Consider the following 22,744-nt stretch of genomic DNA (forward strand, 5'->3'; position numbering starts at 1 on the left):
TAAGGCTTCTAATTTGCATAAGCACACTGCAGGCCACACAGCTGAAGTTGTATTTTTGGTTTTAGATGCTCAAAGATTGCAAAAAAGATAATTTATGGTGGGCGTACATCTTATGATGGACACAGATCTTGTGCCAGAAGAAGAGTTAGTCTGATAGAGGAAGCTAAAGGAGCATTACACTCCTTTCTGCCATCTCTCAAAATGCATAAGTGAAATAACAGTGGTAAGCTGTCACCGCCTGTGTAGCAATATGCATTGTAGACAAGTCAAAAGTTTTCCAACAGAATCGGTTTTATTATGCAACTGCACTGGGCGGGGGGATCTATTCACACACGTGCATACACGCGGGTATATTCACATCCTTGAATAATAGTTAATTGTGAGGCAGTTAACCTTGGAAACCATTTGTTGGGAATTTCTCTGATGCAGATCCATTTTAACAAATGACAGGCACACAAGAAAACGGATGCTTTCTCACATAGCTCTCATTCACTTCAATCATCTTTGCCAGTAGAGGTTTCTAGCTAATCGTTGTCCGCTGAGTAGTGGGTATTGTTATTGTTTCATTATTTTGCTTGTATCCTGTTCCTCCTGAAAGGACCTCAGAGTGATCTGCAGGTTCCCCTCCATATATCCTCAAACCAGCCTATAAGGATAGATTAAGCAGAAGGATGGTAGTTTGGTCCAAGGTCAACTAATGTATTTTATTGACCACATGGGGATTGGAACCCAGAAATTTCAATACTCTAGCCATAAAGATACCTCAGTTCTTTTAATGCTATGGAATTATTAGTATTCTGTAAAATATGTATGACATGCAAATTCCAAATTTTTCAGTGTTTTTGCTCCACTAAACCTTGCCTAACACTTTTAATGCAATCTTAATTTGCTATTTTTTTTCAAAATACTTTGTTTCAAAGATGACATTATTGCTAAAAAGCCTCACTAATAGCAACTATTAAAAATAGATAACAAAACACTTAAAGGCCAATCGTGAGATGACCCTTTGCTAAAACTGAGCTGACCAATTGGTTAATTTTCCTTTTAAGTGCTTGTGCTGAAAAGCAACCGTTCTTCCAAGAAAGCACTGCCTGTTTCCAGGATACTTACACACGCACAATGAGTCATGATGGAATAGATTCAGTAAACATACAGCTGTACCGAACACGAGCTAAGCTCCATTCAAGGCCAGGAAAGAAAATGAGCGCAAATAAATATTAAGGAGGTAAGGGGAGGGGAGGGAAAAGAGGTAGGAAAGCGGGGAGGACAAAAAAGCAAATAGAAGGCAAACACGCTCTGCCCCAACAGCTGATGTTGCTTGCCTCAGTACTCTGCCATAGCTTTGTGAAGACAGATGACATTCAATTGTATGTCTAATGCAAAAGACAGTAACTGCTGAAACCTGAGCCAGCTGCCAGGTGTAAAAAAAAAGGGGGGGAGGGGGGAAGGGCAAAAGAAAAGAAAAGATGATAAATCCATAAATTAATGAAAGACATCTGCTCAGGAACATAAAAGATCAGAGGAGCTGTGTACTGCAGCTGAACTAAAACAGTGTTCAAACAACCCGAGGATCTGATTGTTATATATTTACAAAGCATAATGTATTTCTGCTTAGAACAACAGCAGCAGCAGCAGCAGCAGCAGAAAGGGAGATGTGAAGAACAGGAAAAGGAAAAATTAAAGGAGGGAAGAAGACACATATATGTATCTTTGCAGCTCTTATTTTACGAGATAGATTGTTCCTCCTGATTTGAGATATTTGGAGATAAAGCACGGGGTGGCATGCAGCTATGTTTTTATCTGGCTGGAAGCTCCTTGTCAGAATTGTTACATGAAGAAATCTTTATTTTTACCCCTTCCCTTTAAAATCCTCTTAAAGGTTACCTGTCAAATGAAAATATATATATATATAAAAAGAAAGAAAAAGAAATAGGAATCGTAAGAGCAGAGTGTATTATCTGCTTAATCAATATATGTCCAAATTTATAGACATTGTATTTATATTTATATTAGGATTAATAATATACTGAAAATACGCTTCTCTCAATTTAATCAAACAGCACTGGATGATCTATAGTAGCCATGCATTTACTGCAAGTGATCTTATTTTTCTCTGAAAAAATTCTGATCAAAGTATTGCCATTTGTTAAACATTGCTTGTTAATACTGCACCCTGAAGCAGCCTCATCTTGGTGAGAAGTTACCTGTTCGACTTTCAAAGTTTTTGAATTTTATAAAACTAGCTTCTGGAAGAGGAAAAGATTATAATCTTTACTTGGGAAGAAAAATGAATGCATTACAATAACAAAACTACACCCACAATCTACTGTTGTGGCTTAATATTCTGTATGCAAATGTCCTGAGGCTGAACAAGGCTACTTTTCTTGAGATGCAAAGAGGGTGCCTGACAAGGAAGATCATGTAGTAAAACAACTAGCTGTCTGTTTCTTTGGCAATTTGAATAAAAACTTCAGTATTTGATTAAACATATTTAGTTTGCAAAGATACACAATGCATTCATGAAGCAGGCAGGAACGATGATGCAGGTGCATTTTTCTATCTTGTTTAATGTGGCATACAAATATCAACTCTCTCCCTTCACTTTCAAAAAAGGAAGATAATGGTTCAATGTTTTCTACAGTAAAAGCAAGATATATTTGAGAAGCAAAGCAAAACAAACAAACAAACAGCCAGGAAGGGCTCTTGCTCCCAAAACCTGAACTTGGCTTTTATACGCTCAGCTTACGTTCTTATCCTGGATACCTTCTCCAAGGAAACATCCTGCTTTCAGCTCCAAAGGGAAGAACTGCTGCTCTTAAGAAAAATCCTTTATATATGAATACATGAATACACACACACACACACACACACACACACAATGTAAAGTAGAGGGGAACAAAACAAAAACCTGATCAAGAACAAACAAATCTCTCTCTGCTGTCTGTTTTTTCCTATGATGGATTCTAGATAACTCAGACAAATGGGCAGTTGTCACAAAATAAAGTAGTTCCATATTTTAAAGTAATTGCAGCCTCATTGGTGCTTTTAAAGACACATTTGCAGCCATTTGCAGCCATCACTGAAAGAGAGATCTGCAAGATGCTCTGATGCGTCATATCTCACATTTGTTTGTTTTAATATACCACTTGTACCAAGAAGCCACCAAAAGTTCTAGGAATGTATTCTTAGAACTTTTGATGGACGTGAAAGACTTAAACATCTGGTTAGGGTCTGGATGAGAAATATCTGGGAGTTCTATGCATTTACTCTTGTCAAATTTATAGTTAACTACAGAAAGTTTTTTTAAAAAAAAGTATTCAAACAAGCCAGCAGAATTCAAGATCAAGGCAAACACAGTTCTTCACTAAGTACTTGGATCTGCTAGGTATTTGATAACACCCTGTTCTGGCAATCCCAGACAAGTAATAGAGGCAGGTGATTATTAATGCCCTTATGTTGCATATTTGATTATTTACAGAAATATGGGATAATATTTTTATTACCAAGTTCTCAAAGTGCCTTAAATTATAGCCAACTGATTATGATAGGACAATTGATACCCCTCTCTGTGTGATATATCTGGGGATATGAATTCATGGATGGTAAAGAATAGGATTATGTCTCTAACACTGGATCTTCCATGTGATACAGAGCTCTGAATGTGGTATAGATCAATGTTCCCCAATGTGGATATCCTCCTGGTTTGTAGACTTCAGTTTCCAGTATTCTCCAACTACCGTGCCTACTACTGAGAATTATGGGAGTTGAAGTCCACACATCTGGAGGGTCCCAGTGTTGGAACAGACTGTAATTGATCATAAGACAGACTTTCTGAACAGATAATGGCTCTGTTCTGAGCTCCATGATGGGAAATTAAGGTTGGATTTCATAAATGATAACTCTCAGAGAAGAAATGTCAATGAGATGTAGAATGGCTATTCTCAAAAAGTGTACTAAAGTAATAGTTGAGTCTGAGAAATACAACAAACAGAAAATCTGTAGAAGGATGAACAATGAATCAGAAAATCCTTAATTCAAAACTCACCTTTACCGTGAGCTTACTAAGTAGCCTTAGGCACGCCATTCTCTCTTGGTCTTAATCTCTTCCCCCCTCCCTCAAAATACAATGCAGAGAGTTATAATACTGATTCATTTTACTAAGTTGATATAAGGATTATTTCTACTTATATAGTGCATGTGAAGTGCTTTGAATACGTGAAAGCACTAAGCAAACATTTCTTTTTTTAAGTATTATTATAACAAAAGATAAGCTATGCAAAGTAATAGATCCAGATATACCATGGAGAGAATTCAGGATCTATTTATATAAATACTGCATCTCAGAATGCAATCAAACCTGGCGAAATTAAGGAAACTCATCACTAATCAATACCAACCTACATATAAGAATGCAAGCAAGTAGACTAACATTTTGTATATTAAATGCATTTTACTGGAAAGCAGTTTAGTCTATAAAAGTAAATTTATGGACAGATTTGCAAGTTCTTCCTGTCAACTAACAGAAGTTGGAACTGAGCTGATCATCACCCCTGGGTCTCTGAGTTCTTAATAATTAAGAAACGAGTAAAACAGTTCCTTCCTACTATAAGCCTTTTTATTTGGAATGAACAGTATCCAGCAAAAAATGACTTTTATAAGCAGGTCCATATAATAACCAATTTATGTGAATGGCTCATCCACATACAAATCTGTGGGAAAAGAATCCCTGCTCCCTTTTGGATTTTCTGGGATTTTGTATCTCTGCCACTGGTTGTTAAAATAGATTCATGTGGATCCTACTTATATAATAAGGGAATCTGAGAGAACAAATAACACCAAGATTGGTGCTTGTTTCACTTATTTCATAAACAAAGTCATCCATCATGCAGTGATAGTGTAAAAAAGTAATTGCCCCCCGGTTCAATAAGTTCAATTAAACAGATAAGTAGGGTCAGATTTAGTAATGGATTGCACTGCCTTTAACTGCAATGGCTGCAACCAAGTGCTTCCAGTAATTGGGGATCAATTTCTCACATTACTGTGTAAGAATTCTGGTCCATTCCTCCATAATGAACTGCATTGACTCAGTAATACTGTATGTATTTCTCATTTCAGGTCCTGCCCAAACATTTTTATGGTGTTTAGGTCTGAAGTTTGTATTGGCCATTCCAAATATTGAATTTGTTCTTCTTCATCGATTCTCTAGTAGAGAGGTTGTAAAAGTAGAGCAGTAGTATGTTGGGAGCACTGTCTTGCTGCACAACCCACTTGTACTTCAGCTTTAGCTGACAGAGATAGATTGATATTAAATCCTATAAAATCTCTGATAGGAAGCACAATTCATGCTTTGTTCAATGATGGCAAAATTTTCAGATCCTGAGGCAACAAACCATCCCTAAACTATGCACTACTCCTTCCATACTTGACATCTGGTATGGGCTTCTTATTGTAGAATGCAGTGTTTGATTTCTCCCAGACATAATGATAGCTACATGGCTCCAAATGTTCCATTTTTAGCTTGGCAGTTCATGGAACGTTCTTCCAGAAATATGGAGAGTTATCCAGATGCTTTGGCAACCTTGAGATGAGCATCAGTGTTCTTTTTAGTGAATAGTGGTTTCCACCTTCTTACTCTTCAAGGAATTCCATTTCCTACTCTGTGCTGTCTGTTGATGGAATCATGAACACCTGACTTGGGCCAAGGTAAAGGAGGCCCGCAGCTGCTTAGAAGTTGCTCTGTGGTCTTTGTGACTACCTGGATAATTTTATGCTGTGCTCTTGGTATGATTTTTGACAGGAAGGCCACTTTTTTCAATTTTCAAATTATAAATCTGCCTGTGGATTGGTGGGGACCCAGAGCTGAGATATGGTTTTATAATCCTTTCCAGACAGATACATATTTTTAACAAGCTCTTCAGAAATTTATTTTGAGCAGAGCATTGCAGAACTTAAAATCTGTTTGTTGAGAACTTCACTGTGATAAGGAGCCAAAATTTGTCAGATTTATGTAAGATAGGGCTGGCCCAAATCAGCCTTGGTTGTTTAACGAATTAATGCTACAACTAGTCCTAATTATCCCTTTAATTGGCTTAAATGAAATAGGGAGTGATTATTTTTTTCATACTGACACATCACATGTTGGATGACTTTGTTTATTAATTAAGTAACCCTTTGTGTTATTTGTTCACTCAGTACTCCATTTATATACCAGGAAGGCCCATATGAATCTCAGAAAACATTCAGTTGCAAAGATATATAAAAATTCAGAAAATCCAAAGGGGGGAAATACTTCTTCATAGAACTGTAGATCATGACCTATAGGACAGCCTCTGATCAATCAGTAGATGTGCATAAGGCTCTGTATCTCAATTCTTCAACAACAGCAGCTAATGAAATGTCTTCCCACCTAAAGTCAAATGAAGAAAGCTGGATAACCAAGAGAACACTTTTATGATGTCTGTGTTTTTAGTATAATATGTAGTATAATGGTATAATTTGTTATGAAAACAAATTCTTAGATTTCAAGCATGCTCAGGGAACATTCTACTCTTTTATTCTTAATGTACCTTTCTTTAGATCTCAAATGCTAGTAAAAAATAAAGTAGATCTGACAAGTGATAAGTCCATTACTGCCCATTACTGTTGTAAGCACTCTAAATTACAGGTCTTGGGTTGAAAATGTAGTTACTTTTACTCTGTTCTTATGTCTGAGGATTACACTTCAGAATCCAACTCTTCTGCACAAGAAAGTGGTTCTGTTTTCTTGCTCAATTTTCTTCACTACCATTAAAATTGCTAATCTAACTTTTGTGGCAACAGTGTCAGCCCAACACCTATTAAATTTTTGAATCTTCAAAGAACAACCTTTAGAAGTGGCATTAAAGGATAGCATTTCTTGCCATTCCAAGTTAAATCTTGATCAATGTGTTAATGATTAAAGGTGCTGTAGGCTAAGTTTTCCTATGGGAGTTATAAGAACACAATAACAGAATATATAGAGGCACAGCCTCAACTCTACGAATTGCCTAGGATGAAGTTCTGTTTTGTTTTAAACAAGCATGATATTTTTACCTTCATAGTCTAACATATACTCTTGGTATTCCCTGGTGGTCTCCCATCCAAGTAATAACCAGAGCCAAGGCTAGTTATCTTCCAAGCCCAAATCGGCCGAGTGCTGCTACTTGCTGAAATACAATATATTGTCATACTGTGAATCAATCTATGCTTTGTAAAATATTCTTTTTATTATGCAGAAAAGTGCCTAAACTCTTGATTCATCAGATTTCACTATGTTCTTGAGTAGTGGAATAACTGCACCAGTACTGTTATTAAGCCTTTGCAATGAAGCTACATATTCATTTATAACGGCTTCCTTTCCAGTTTAGTGAAACTAGCCGCCGTATTTGATTCTCTCTCAGTTGTAATCTCAGGTTGTTTAATAGCATATAAGTTTGCCTTTATTCAAGCCTTCTTGAGGCTATAATATGGCCTTCTATAGAATGATCAGATTTAACTAACATATTTGAAAATATTGCAAAGTGAGTTGGAAGCATAGATGGGAATAAGCTAAAAAGCAGGGGAGGGCTAAAGACACAGTCCTGAAACATGCTTCCTAGAAGTATGCCCCTTTGAATGGCAGAGAATTCCTTCCAACTGAACATGAATACATTGGAATGCCAATGATTCAGAGTCACATTGAAAATATATGTGTCTTCTTTTAGCATCCTTATGATAAAAGAGACAGAGCATGCACAGGGTTCTTTTTATAAAATAGTATTTAAAGCTTTCACAATTGGGAACATTTTTAAGGATGGGGACAAGAAAAAGATGTGCCCTATAAGATTAATCCAGCTGAAGTTCTATATCTAATTGTGCTCTCAAGCTTTGCCAGATGATTTGCTTTTTGTATATTAGGACAAAAGATTTTCTGTGTATGGCTGAGCAGAGGTTAACCATGCATACCCAGCAGCTGCACAAGAGCTGAGAACAGGACTCAGTTGGAGGGGTGGGGGGGGGCAGCGGAAAGGATTTGATATAGCTTAAATGCATCAGTACTTATATCTTTATTTTGTTTGGTGTCAATATACCAATATGTCAAATACCCACATGAGAAATACATACGGGATTTTCGAATGCTTCGCTCGTTTATTTGGACAGAAACAGTATTAGTCTTATATTCAGCAGTGAGATTGTTTTAGAAAATTATTATGAAGACTACGCATTGGATTTTGAGTATCACCTGAAATGAATTTGCCTCCCACTCACCGCCACCATCCTAACTGCCAAAAATCCTCTTTCCAAGTCTTGAAGCATTTGTGTGGGGCATAACAATTCATACACTGAAATGTTTGTTTCAACTTTAAAGTTTTACTTTTCAAAAAAAATATTTAACCATGAAATTTGGTGCATGTCTACTCTGAAGTAAGACCCATAGATTTCATTAGGAAGAACAGAAATACAGTAAAGGAAAAACTGGTAAAATTCTTATCTTCAGGTGACCACCAGAACTTGGGAAATGATTTGAGAACATTCCTATCGGTTTTGCTACTACTGTATTGTATTAATGGTTGTGAGGAAAAGAGAAGGCCTACAAAGCTGCATTATGGGAAGATGGTTGTTTGAAGACAAACAAAAAATTACAATACAGTATTAGCAAGCCTTGACCCGCGAACATGCTTCATGGAAAATTACCTATTGGCTTTTGGAGACCACTAAATTAGTGTAGAGGTTATTTAGACATCTATGGCAACACTTGCAAATAAAAGTTTTACACTATGGGACAATTTATACAAGCAGCTGAAACACTTACCAAGAGTTTCAATTTATTTGGTATGACACTTTGCCTTCATGCGGGCTGAGTTTGCATGATGTTCTGCTCATGGTCATTGATCTTGGGAGCCAATAGATCCAATCAGGATGTAGCTAGAACAAAAGGAATTCGGGGCATTGTGCCTCAAAAATCAGGGCCAAAACGGCTTTCAGGCAGCCCCCCCCAAATTTGCTTCCTTAGTGGAGGCTATCTAATATATATGTTAATAGAACAAATTTTATGGGGATGGGTATTTCCTTTCCCTAAATTTTGCCTGTTTTACGCCGGCTGACTTTGGGCCAGTCACTTTTTCTCAACCCAACTCACCTCACAGTGTTGTTGTTGTGGGGAAAATAGGAGGAGGAAGGAGTATTAGGTATGTTCTGCTGCCGTGAGTTATTTATAAAAATAATAAAGGCACGATAAAAAAAATCTAAAAAAAAAATCTAATACATGGTAATGATTTATTTCTCCTGCTTCTTAAAAGCCAAAGTTATTCTGTCTCACAACTGGAACTCTGCCAACCTCTTTATCAAGATTAAAATCAAGCATTTTAGGCAAGATTATCTTCAGAAGGACCCATTTAAGAAACTGTATCAGAAGACAAATGGATAGGATTCAGCAATGAACACCTTCATTTACTATAAAATGAGAATTCTAATCAGAAATAACAGGTTAACATGGATGTTATGCCCTCCTACTCCATTTCCAACATTCCTTATTAGTACTCATTACCAAATGAAAGCGTATCAACATGCAAAATATGGGCTATGTATTGTAAAGGATATGGCACTCCCAGAATAAGGTGAGATTTCGGAAATATCTTGAAGGTCACCACACTCAGACTTGATGAGAGATATTGAGAGGCTTTCTGCAGTGCTAGGAGGGTGTGCTGGTGAACAAGGGTGATGGTTCATATGATGTGATGACATCTTGGTCCTCAGACTTGTGGTCTCTCTTGTTAAATCTAAGGATTCTGGGGAGGCTCTGTCTTTCCCAGGGAAGGAGGCAGAAGGAGCCCCTAAGGAGTTCTGAAATGGGTACGCCATAAGGGGCAGAGGAAAGGGATGGCGGAACGAAGATGAAGTGAACCCTGTGGTGGCAGACAGTGGAGACTGATGGAGAGCAGCATGATGGCTACCAGGAGGTGGGGCAGAGGCAGGCTGGTCTGATGAATTTTTGCGGACAACTAGGGGCAGTGCTTCTGTTTGGTCTGTGGAATTAGGCAGTGGCACATTCCCAAAGGTGTCTAGTGGGCTTGGAATGATGATGTCCCCAAAGCACTGGAGGCGCTGGTTTGCTGTGTGGAAGTTGTGGTTCTCCCCATTGACAGCAAATCTTGCTTGGGGGATCTGAAGAGGTGGGAAGACCTGAGGAAGTTGACGGACAGGTTTTGAAGAGAAAATCTTGACCACAGTGTCCACAACCTGAGACATGGCAGTGTTCAGTTCCTGCTTCAGCGTCTCAGCTAAGTGCTTGCCTTCTGGCTGAAAAGAGTTGGGCCCATGATCTTTTTCTTTGGGGCCATCTTTTCTGGGTTTGTTCTCAGCTATCTCCTGTTCTCTAATCAGAGCTCGTGCACGATCAATAAACTGCCCCGGGTCCAATTCACACATTTCATTATCCGACCTACCCACAGAATCTCTTGCCCTGGCATCCAGTGTTTCTGAATGCAGGCTGTCTTCAGATAGGTTACCAGCATCTTCGTCATTTTCAGAATCTGTGCTGTCATAGATTTGGTAGAACTTTTCCTGAAGCTGGCGCAGCTGTTTCTGCATGTCCTCCAGCTGCTGTTTCAGCTGTCTGCGCTCCTCTCGCTTCTGTTCTTTCCTAGCTGAAACCAGCTGCTGGAAACTCTGTTGCTGCTGTTGAGGCAGCTTTTGCTTGCGCTTATTTTCTCTGTAACTTTCTCGGGGACTCACAGACTGTGGAGCCATCTCTCTTTCATTTTCATTGCCCCTTAATGCCACACTTGGGGAATGGCTCATCCCTCGAATGATATTCTCAACCCGGGCACGCTTAGCTCTCAGGTGCTCGTCGCATAACCGATCCATATCAAACTGGCTCATAGTGGGTCTGCCAAATGGAGAAAGACACTCTTGGGGGCTGTCTCTTGAAGAGTTGCTGCACACATCCTCCTGATGTACTTCTGAGCCTGTGCTGGAGAGGCCACTAGCTTGAAAACTGGGCTCGGTGCCACCATTTTTGTTCATGTTATTTTTCAACAGCTGGGAAATTATAGTTGCTCCTGGAAAAGGCATCATGGCATCTTCATATGAGTTTGCCCTCTTCAGCAGCTTGCGGAGCACATTTGACTTCTCCCCATCTGCATGCTGCACCACTGAATACTCAACATCCTGCTCAGAGCCTTGGGGATTCATGGCACTAAAAAACGATGCTCTCGCCTTTGCAAAAAATGCAGATGCTGTCCCTACCGTCCTTTTCACTCCAATGTCAACTCTTCTTCTCTTGGTCTGCCTACTTAAGAGGGCTGTGCTGTCATGGTCAGGCATCACTGAACAGTTATTGTGCCATCTTCAAAAGCTTGTCAGCTGGGCACAGCTCAAGAATCCTGGGACCCTGGCCAACAGAACAAAAGGGCTGATGAATCATTTTCTTTAAATTTCTCCAAATTTCCTGACCTCAATCCTGAATCAAATGCAAAATGCATAGGCTCTGGGATTTATGGCACATTACAATTATTGCAATTTATTATGTACTCTGCTTGAAATGAAACATTTTAAATATTTCTGCTCCACTGGTTTAAGATGGATTAAGATTTTTTTTTAAAAAAAAAAAAGAGGAAAGAGGAAAAACTGCTTAAGCACCAGTAATATATGGTTCTTTGCACAAATGCCTAAAATAATACTGTTTATCTTCAGGAGAAGAAAAAAAAAACCCAGTAGATTAGAAGAACACAGACACTGACAACCAATTGATTAAATTTAGGGTTTGAAATACATGTCACAAAAGAAAATGAAACTCGGTCTTGTTTCTTAAGTAAGGCAATCACATATAAATTTGGGCTAAAAAATCAAATTTAGTTGTAAACTGAATTAAAATAGTTTTGAGATTAAAACCAGAAATCTTCTTTAATTTTATAAGGGTTTTCCAGTATATGTGTAAATGTGAGCAGGTACGCTGTGCATACCTATATACACACATACCCAGAACATGTTGAATGAGATGCCACAAACCTCAAAAATCATTATGGGAACTATTTTTAGGGGAAAATTTACATTTTGCTTATAAAATACATCTGTTGCTGAGTTCTGCTTTGAAAATTGAGTTTCAAAAACATTATTCCCATTGTGTCATTTTAAACATTCCAGAAAAGGATAGGATGGGGATGGGAAGGCAGAATTTATTATCCTTGGGATATTTTCCCATTTCATGAACTGTGATATATGGCATCAAGTTGTTTGCATAAAGTAGAAATAAGGCATTCTCAGCACTGTGTCACTATCTCTTAGATCAGCTTCCCAAGATAATATCTCAGGTGACTAGTGAAATCATTATTTCATACGACATTGTACTTGCATAAAACCTTATTTCCTGCAACACACACACACACACACACACACAGAGAGAGAGAGAGAGAGAGAGAGAGAGAAATTCTGAAGGAAAGATACGGAGAGATGAAAGAAAGCAACATCAAGCAATAGCGTGAGAAAGGCAGATATCTTTTCTTTTATAGGAACCATCATTGTTTCCCAGGAACACAGAATTTTAAAAAGAAGACAGATAACACATTTCCTTGCATTTTATAATAGGCTCTTGACATCATTCATGACTTATTAACTATGATGCTAAACTCGTATGGCACATGAAGCATTACAGACTTCTTCCGGTACCTTCATGTTGAAAGCTATACCAATGTAATATTAATTTTTCCCATACTATGTTTATCTAATATTAAACTCTACATTAGCTTAACAGTGCACAGTTTCCACAATAATAGGGTATCTTGCCAAAGGCAGTATTCAGACTTTTGGATCTGTTCCCATCTGTTTCGGTTCACCTGTAAAAACATCTACGTGCTCCCTAGGACTGCATCTGTAGCTAGCTTTTAAAGAATGACTACCCATGCAAATAAGCATAATTTCAGCCTGAAATAATCTACACTATCAGCGTCTATAGCCAGGGCTTGTAAGTGTAGCAATAAAAAAAAAAAAAAAACCCAAACCCTACAAAAACTTTTAGAATGAAACCTATATTTGTTTGTTTATCATTCAAAGCCTGTGCATTGATCCAACTGTTTTGGACATTATAAAAGAATTCTTAAGAAATGTTATACAAGCTGTGGAATGCTCAGTTACATTTTTTTAAAAAAAATTTGCACTATATAGTAATTCCTAAGGAGACTATACAGTTGTTAATAGTTTTACACAAAAATTCTGTTAAGAAACACGAACACACATGCAGAATTTTGCAATAGCAAATGTAACTTTGGGTCAAGCATATCTGATTGGCATCTTAGCTTAAATTCAGTTTTACCACAGCAATCTTATCCAATGTATTTTTAAAGTGACTGTCTTTCCTCATATATTGTTTCCACTGGGATAAAAATATTCAGTCTCAGATTATATGACAGAACTGAATTTACAAAAGACCTAAGAATCAAATGTTTAATAATTAGAAGTTCAGATAAAATATGCCTTTTTGTGGAATGTTATAAATTCTATGGAACTATGTGAGAAATTAAATTATCCAAATTCCCTGTGAGATAAACGGAATTTCAGTACTAAGTGGCAGTGGCCTCTCTTTCTCTGTTTATTTCATATGATTATGGATCTAGTTCAGATCCTTTGTGTGGTAAACAAGTATAATGTATTTTCAGTTATACGCTATTTCATTTAATTTAATGCGAACATTCCACATAACAACAGAAAGTCATTTTTTGGCTTCTAGCTTAATTACAACTAAATAACCTTGCCCATAAATAAAAGGCAAAAATGTGCAGTGGTGAAAGCCCCCTATATGGGCTAGATTTGTAGCCTGTCATTATATGCTGATGTAAATACCTTCTGAGGTCTGCCTCTACTTTCAAAATGCCTCATCACTCTAAGTCCCAAAGAGGTTGCCTGTTATTGGGGTGCATTACTGAAAGTGCATCATTTTAGAAATGATATAGAGATATTAGCAGAAAGGAAAAGCAAGGCTAGCACAACTTTTAACTTTTTGTTTTTTCAGTTTAAATTCCAATGGACTTCTGATACGTAACACAAGATTCCCTACATGCTTTAAAAATGGTTCTTTCCTAATTTCTTTCTCCTTTCATTATATTTCATTTAAGGAAGGACGGAGTCAAGCATAGGGTGTCTGCAAAGCTCATAAAATGTTGAATTGAGACAAGTCATAAGGTCAATGCCATGGATCTACAATCCAAGGAATTCATTTTTCTTCTATATCTTTGCTAGCTGCTTCCAGTACAGATATCAGAAGGAAAGGCCAGACTGTCACAGTAGACAACAAGCATTACTGCTTGTAAATTATATGCATTAGTTGGTCCTCTATTTTCCTCATGTTTCCTTTATTCCCACTGACACTCATGCTATCTCCTTACATGACAAAACTTTACATTTTGCCTTCCAATCTTAAATAATGATTTTATTATTTTATTTTATTTTTTTACCAGGGCCATAGAATGCCACTGGTTCAGTCTCTTGATTTCAAAAATGCCCGTATGCGTTAACATTCTGAGGGAAATAGAACACTGCAGAAGAATCTAAAATTCTGAGTCGTCAAGAATCAGATCTTTTGATATGATTGTGGTAAGATTTTCCTATTAGATATGTGAAAAAATACACATATGAGGAAGGATGAACTGATCATTGAATTAGAGAGTGTGCTCCTGTCCAATTTAGAGGAAGGCAAGGCTGCTCCACTTGATTTATTTCTTGTTCAGAGGTAATTCAGAAGTCATTTAAATTTTAGCTTTCATTATGGTTCACATAAATATCATTGATTAGTTTACTAGTTTGAGCTTTCTCCATTTTAAGTTATTCTTGACAAGTCCCTCTTTGCCAAGCTTTCATTATTCATCACTAACTTACATAGGACTTCACTGGGACTCAGTTCTTCAAAAGTGCTAAGTGGCATGAGATAAACAGCCTGTTTTCACAGCTTCTGCTAACTGCAATATGTACTGAAAAAATATTCTCCTAAACTCTGGTAATACCTTGCAATTCTGAGGTCAATCCTCTTCTCTATTCCACTAAAACCCCACCCCACCCCACCATACACACACATTACAAAAGTTATGGGTAGCAAATATTATCACATATAATATACAAAAATATCCGTTGCCCACAAATGCAAACAATCTATGTATGAAGGCATTTCAATCATTCATCCTCCATATCCTAAATACATAACACACAAGTGTTACAATAATGCTTTAGGAGATACTACTGAAAAGTAATCACAGCTTATATTACTAATTTTTGCTAAACTGCTTTTCTACTGGAATAAATTAGATTGATTTAGAATAAAAGATAACCTAGAACAGGTAGAATGGAAATTGGGAAAAAAAATCTCTTTGGGGAAAAAGAAGTACTTTTTATAAGAAGAGTAAAATTTCTAATACATTTTCTAAGTCAAAATTGATATAAGCTGCTGATTGTGAAAACCAGCAATGGACTGTTCAAAGCAAAAATAATTCTACAAATTTTAAAATTGTTAGCTCTTTTCACAGAATGCAGCTACTCTTTCTCCTTCATTGAACACAGCATTGCACTCTATATGCAAGTAAAGAAATTCAACGAAGCCCCCAAATTCCTAAACATTTATTTAATATTGGATTTTTTTAACTAAACAGGATTTTCACAGATTGGACCGAGACACATTAAATGACGTCAGCGATCCATATCAATCGTCAAATTTAAGTACATTATATTGCACTGATCTACTTGGAAGTAAAAAAAATATTTTTTGCTGCACTTCAGTAAAATTTGCATAGCTTCACTACCCATTCAGAATTATACAGCTTTGTTAAGCATTGTGAAGGAATTTAAAAGTGTAAATACATTTTGCTAGCACTGATTTAAAAAAAAATTAATTTAAATTATGGCATTATATAAAAATTAAGAATATGCCTGTTCGGTGTGTGAATAACACACACATCTTTATGATTTTTTTTTAAACAAAGAAATTAGACAACTCTTTAGCATCATTGGCACATGGAGACCAATCTGGCAAGGTATTAAAAAGCTGCTGTGAGGTACTTCACATTCTCTCCCTCCTACATAGGTATCTAGTGTCTTGATGACTACAGTGAGTTCTATCTTATTGGCTTATTGGGGGGGGAAAAGTCTCCTGGATAAATGTATCCACAGATTACCCAACTGGTATCAACAATATATAAAATAATATTTTTTCTACCAGAGAACAAATGTTCTAGCTTATTCATCTTGCAATCCATCGTTTTAATATAACATTTTAAAAAATCATTTACTAGCAAAATCAACAACTGCAAATGCATTGTTCCTACACTAAGGTCATCCTACACTTTTCCCCTCCTCCCTAAGGTTATGGAACATCCAATCAGAAGACTGAGTCAACTCATCCATAGCACATACTTGAGAAATTACTCTAGCATGCAATGGAATACAGTCAAGTAATCCACAACCAAACACTTTGAACACCGAAATGTGCTACAGAAATCCTCAGTAGCAGGAGCCAGCCATCTAAGAGATGCCAATTTAATTTTGAACTGATCATTAAAGCAATTTGCTATGGTAGCAGACCATTCTCTTTTCCATATTGAAGTGCAGAAAGTTACATATTAAACAATAATGTTAAATAGGTTGTGTGATGTAGTATCTAATGCTAAGACATGATATAATTTAGTTCTAAATTAGCAACAAAGTATAAATTAGATGGCTTTTTACCAGTTCAGCTCTTTTAAATATCAGATGTCAATTGCTTAATACTGGTGTTCTAATAAGCACTTTTTATCAAGACGAACTTAGTTTCAGAAGAAAAAGCAATGAAATAAGTCAGCAAAGAGGCCTTACGGGAGCTACCTATGAAATGTTCCATGGCAGAGTTAGCAAAAGAACAAGCTAAGAAACAAAGACTATATGGCCACATGCAAATTCATTTATAGACAAGTAGATGCATTTTAAAACTTGTCAGGCCTGCCAAGACAGTGGAAGCAAGCATTAAAAACAATGTTTTCCATTTTTTTAATCTAATCATTCAATGGCTGTATTTCACATACCCCCACTAACCTAGCAGATGGCATTAAGTTAAAGAAATGACAGGTTCACATATGTCTGGATATAGTCCGTCATCTCTAAGCATGCAGATTCCAGTGCAGACCCCAGACTTGCAAATTCAGAGGCATGCATTGGTTTGAAGGTGAGAAAAAGAGGGTTTTTTAAAAAGAAAAACAGCATTTGATCTTTGATAGATGAGAATGTCACATTTAATAGAGCTTGTTCACAATTTCTCATCCATTACTCAAAAACATATCACACATTCTGTTTGCGCCATGACAGCACTTTGACATATTCTTATGTCAAATGTGTCAAACCTTGCCCAGGTTCCTTGTATCATACTTACTGTTTTTCATCTCGATTAAGACATAAGGCCCAGTCTTAAGTACATTCAGAAATAACCTCCACCCCATTCAGTGGAAATTACTCCCAAAGACGCATATTCATTCTTTGAATAAGCCCCACAGAATTTTGGAGGGCTTAATTTCTGAATAAAGATGAGTAGGGTTGGGATGCTAAATGATTTCAGTTGGGGGTAGGTGGGTGCCATACCCTGATAAGTAAATCCCATTTAACCTGGGGAAATATTTCATTTAAAACAATGGGCATTTTAAAGATTATGTATACATGACTTACAAATGAAATTCAGTGGAATCAGTGGAATTTGCTCCAAATAAATGGACATAGGACAGTGCTGCTATTACCACAGCAAATGATTTTATAAAACTACTGAGTAGAGTAGACAGATAATAGGCACAGCAGCAACCCACCAGTTTACACACACACACACACACACACACACACCATACACGGCAAAAAGAGCCAGATTTCTTAATTTTTCTTTTTCTGTGCTTTTTTGGAAATTCTCAGTGAAAACAACCTGCCTTGCAGCCCTCAGAGAATCCAACTATCAAAAAAGCTCTGAGTTTTCGTCCTTCCTTAGCCCGACCATCTCCAAACAAAGCGCCATAAATTCATAAATAGGCGTTGTACTCAGGCTCAACAGAGGGAGAGAAACCTGCACCTGTCTTTCTTGACACAACACACCTGTCCGACGCTGCCCATGCGCACTTAGAGCTGAGCGCCCCTTGTACAATTTCAGTTCTGTTGCTTTGCCAGGCGGAGCCAGCGAGAAGCGCACGAACAGTTCCCCCACTTCTCCCGTCCGCCCTTGTTAGAAGAGGCCACCGGGGGCTGTTACAACAGCTTTATAGCCCAAACCGATGTTCGCTCGCCGTTTTACAACTGGTTCTCTCTCCCCTCCTTCCCGCTCCCTGCTCCTCGAACACCCTTCGCTCTGTCCGCCGAAGTTCCTTAGAAGAGACAAACTTTCCATTCTAACCGGCGCTTTGGCTTGGCGCGCTGAAAGTTACTGCGCGCACACAGAGATACGTACAGCAGCTCGCCGGTGGGCACCATTGCGGGGGAGAGAGATCATCGCCGGAAAGGCGGGAGGGTGTGTGGAGAGAGAGGGGTCTATCTTTGTCGTATTGAGTTTGTGCACGAAGTGGATATAATCCCACGAGCTAATCTAAAGCTTTTGGGGAGGGGGAGGGGGAGGGGGAGAAGGAACCACGGTGTCCCCCCCCCCCCGGCTTCTCGTGGCAAAGACCCTTTTTCATCCAAATGCATTATTAGAGTGCGAGCAGGCTTCTATTCTCTTCTGCTAATTCTGCAGCAGTCAATGGCATAACTCTAGAGGGGACCGGCTGTGGGTCGAGAAACCCCGAGGTGACCCCTCCCATTCGGTATTAAGAGCGTTTAAAAAAGTCAGTGCGGGGAATCCAGAAGAGTGGGCTCACTGACGTCAATAGGGAAAGGTAGTCGGGGCTCAGGTAAATCCCACCGAGGACCGCGCGACTCATTTTAACCTGGCTCAGTCTGGCTCCACAACAATGCACGCATCACCTGCAGACAGGGCAAAATGAGGCAGGCGGGCCGGCCGTTTCTAACGCATCTCCCCAAACCGCGAACAGTTCTGTTAACAGGATACAGGGCACGCCTCAGCAGTCTTCCTCGGGATAAAGTAGCCCCGATCTCTCCTCGTGTTCCCCACTGCACTCCCCCCCCCGACATATTTACTGGAGAATTAAATCTCTTTGGGTTCAGGAAAAACTTGCTTCCACAGAAAAGTGACGGGGTGTAACCGAGCCCAGCAGCCTGGCCTCAAAACTTCCCTTGCGTCCGCTCCTCATTCCCTCTAATCAGCCCCTTTCTGCAACTCTTCTTCCCAGCCTTCGGACAGATCAGAAAGAGAGAGTGTTCAGATACGCCTGGCTTATCTGAACGGTGCGTGTGCTTCTTAAACTGCTCTCCTTCGGGGTATTTATACATATATAAAAAAAGTCAGGGACATGCAAACGATAAGCAAATCCGAAAGGACGAAAAGAAAAAGAAAGGCAGCGACACAGCACAAAGAAGAAAGGCCGGACCTGGGGAGTTAAGAAAGGAGTGATTTTTTTTGGCGGGGGGAAGGGAGAGGTAGGAAAAACAGGAAAGAAACCTCAGGGCTCCACATACAGCTAATCCATTTTCTCATCTTTTAAACTATAATAATACAAAGGATCAATAAAGACTAGGGAGGGGAGAGAAAGAAGAAGAAAGGCAATCGCAGGAGAGGGTCGAGAAGACATTTTTCGCACCAACCTTGTCCTTTCACACCAACCAAACTATTGTGATGGTTCCCATGAAGCTTCGGAATATGGACCATCTGCCGGCTTATTTTATTAGTCTAACAATCTTACTCCGGTCACAAACTCAGCAGAAGGGAGAAACCAGGGAAAGGAAATGAGAGAGAAGCAGGGGGGTACCCGAAAACGAAAAATCCACAACCTTGCCCCTCTTGAACCAGCTTTTCAAACAAGCCCGTCTCAGTGTCAAGAATGCCCCTTCCCCCTCCCCTTCCCCCCAAAAGAGAAAGCGAGAGAAGGGAAGGGAGAAAAAGGTACTTACTCAGTTGCAAAGGCGATGAAACTGAGTCCCCCTCTCTCTTTTCCCCCCCACCCCTGCTGGTTAGAGAGAGAGAGAGAGAGAGAAGGAGAGAGAGAAACGCGCTCATACAAATGCTCAGATCGCCTTGATAATCTGGCTGCTGATGAATATTGCAACTGGACAAGGGAGGGTGAAAGCAAGAGTGCCCGCGTGCGGGGGGGGGGGAATGAGTGGGAGAGAAAGGGAACGAAAGACAGAGAGAGCGAGAAAGAGGAGAGGGGAGGAGAACCAGCTCTTCTGCGGCGCTCTTCTCTCCCCGGCTGTAATTGTCTTTTCTTTCTGCAAGCAGCAGAGCAGCCTCGCTGAGCTGAGGGCTCCGCACCACAACAAGATTTACTTTAAGACACAGCTGAAGGAAACAGGAAGACTACACGTCACGGTCTGAGTGACGTGCCTAGGCCCAGCGCCCAATCGGGAAGCTCCTTCGGATTCAAGGGGGATAGCGAGCGCAGAACTTGGGAGGTGGGGGGGGGGGAGAGAGAGGAGGAGAAACTGAATCTCTCTCCCCCCTCCTCACACTCCCCCCACTCCTTTTCTCCACCCCTCACCACCACCACCCCAACTGCTGATGGGAAGGAAACTTTATCACCAAATTTGGGGGAGGATGACCTGGGCAGCTATCTGTGCCCGGTTCGGGGTTCAACTTTGCAGGGTTGCTGTACGTCAACACCTGGGGGTGGGGTGGGGTGAGGGGCTGTGAAAGCACGACCCGCCACCATAAAAAAACAAAAAACAAAAAAACAAGCGTGCCTGGCCGAAAACAAGGGTGAAGCATCCCCGCGCTTTATCTTCCTAGGCATCGTGTGTGTGCGCGTGTGTGTGACTACGCTCCTGTGTATTGGCATACACAGAAGTAAACCGGAGTCGAGCTTGACTCCAAAGGGGCTTCACCTCTCAAGCCTCAGACGAGCGCTTGTAGCGCTCCAACGAACTGCGCTCCAGGCTGCCGCCGCCGGTTAAGAGTGAAAGGATCAGCCCCAGAGCGCAACCCCGCTCGCCTGGCAAAAAACTGCGCAGTGAATTATGCGAGGGTCTGTCCAAGGTTTCTCCGAACTGTCCCACACTGGGGCTCGGGTTTTAAGCTGGTGGGAATGTCTTCTCCCTTGAGTAAATCTGGTTTAAAGAGAGTCTCTTTCTCTTTTGAGTGTTGCTAATCTGGTGGATCGGACGGCGCGGCCGGGGTAGGGCTGCTGAAAGGGAGGGTGGCGCTGCGCGAAGTCAAAGCATCCGCGGCGCACGCAGGCAGTCTTCAGTGGGGCTGACCAGCCAGTAGCCCTCGACTTCTAAGAAAACCGTTCCACCGTGAACATTAAAAGGTCCCTTGAAATCATGGGCGCACAAACACGTCCTTTCTTCCCGCGTGTGTCTATCTCATCATTTTGCAGCCCTGGATCCTGTAGTTTCAGATTCGGGAGACTTTGGAAGGCATAGACATTCCCAATATCTTAAACTTAGACTGGTCCCCTAAGTTTAAGCACCCCTCTTCAAAACTTTAAAGACAAATTCGCTGCCTACTGCACTTAAGTTCAGTGATGTTCACTCACGACCAGACATAATAAGTTTTATTTTTTAAGACATGTTCAGTCTTAAATCCCTCCTGCTTACAGCTTTATTCCTGTTTATTACAAGAACGTCTTTAATGTACAGAAACAACAAACCCATTCACCTCAAGTGCAGAGCAGTCAGTTTCCACAGGTCATCAAACAAAGAGCCTTAATTTCTGCTTTAAATCACTGGAAGGTGGAAATTAGCACTATCTTTTCCCAATATATCAGAAATATCAAGGAATTTTTTAAAATCCCTACAACGCATTCAAATTTATGAAGTATGGTCGTACCGCACTCTTTTATCAGAAACATTTTCTTCAACTAACTCATCACTTCCTTCTTCTTAAAATAAAACATTAAAGTTTGTCTTTAAGAGAAAAAAAGAGGGAAGGTATATTTAAGAACAGGCACCTCAAGCACAGGAGAACCCCGACTTTTCAGAAAGTACCAGATTAGAATGGCGGAGTTAAATCGTTTGGGGAAAGGTAAGGGCAATGCTTCCTTTGGATTTGAGCACCTATTCAAGAAGCACATTCCTCCCCCCCCCCTTATAGATGCCTATGTAAAACATTTACAAATATAGACTTTAAAATCCCAACTTCATCTGCGTTAGTTATGGCCTCCATTAAAAAAAAAAATTAAAAACATGCCGAGGTAGAAGTTTGCTTGGTTTTTTTAATACGGTGCACTCAAGGGCTTGGAGGGCGCATTCAACAGTCCGCGCGACTGAAATGAAACCCTGTGTTTTAAAACCTCAATACCATATTTCTTGCGCTATTATAACTGCTATTATTATTGATTCTGCATAAACCCCCACTGTATAAAACTCTGCTCCCTTTCTTCTCTTCTTCTTCCCCCACTCCCGCTGCCCCCCAACTTCAGGAAAGCTAGCGAACTGTTAAAGAGGATAGTATAACCCTCTTTTTTTATTATTATTATTTTTTTAATTGAAGGGAGATGAAAAAGAAACGTCCAAAAAAGCTTCTTCGTACACCTTTACAAACAAACAAATAAATCCATGAGAACGCCAGCAAGAGTGACCTCAACTCTCTGGAAAAACCCAGGACAGTCTGGTGGAGAGCACCAGTGTCTCTCGCGCGCGCGTGAGAACGCGGGAAAGAGGGAAAAGTGCGGATGGCTTCTTGGAGGCCCCATCCTCGAGGGAGGAGGACGGG

General features: G+C 39.7%; 1 protein-coding gene across 6 annotated transcripts in view; it reads right to left on the bottom strand.

Annotated features, from left to right (window-relative positions):
* Positions 1 to 20,368, bottom strand: part of PROX1 (prospero homeobox 1) — a 72,585-nt gene extending 52,217 nt beyond the window's left edge. For 4 of the 6 annotated variants that reach the window (XM_088146771.1, XM_088146766.1, XM_088146758.1 and 1 more), the window contains exons 1-2: positions 19,984 to 20,368; positions 9,596 to 11,389 (exon numbers count right to left, since the gene is read on the bottom strand). In XM_088146771.1, the coding sequence (XP_088002897.1) occupies positions 9,596 to 11,322 (1,727 nt within the window). In that variant the 5' untranslated portion in view covers positions 11,323 to 11,389; positions 19,984 to 20,368. Of the gene's footprint in view, positions 1 to 9,595; positions 11,390 to 18,078; positions 18,553 to 19,677; positions 19,886 to 19,983 lie in introns of those variants that run through there. The other 2 variants (XM_088146747.1, XM_088146752.1) reach the window with 2 other exon arrangements.
* Between the last annotated feature and the right edge of the window lie 2,376 nt (positions 20,369 to 22,744).

Source organism: Python bivittatus, unplaced genomic scaffold (assembly GCF_059951505.1).
Source record: "Python bivittatus isolate LINGU-HERP-01145 unplaced genomic scaffold, Pbiv_v1 ctg000020_np1212, whole genome shotgun sequence".
NCBI lineage: Eukaryota > Metazoa > Chordata > Lepidosauria > Squamata > Pythonidae > Python > Python bivittatus.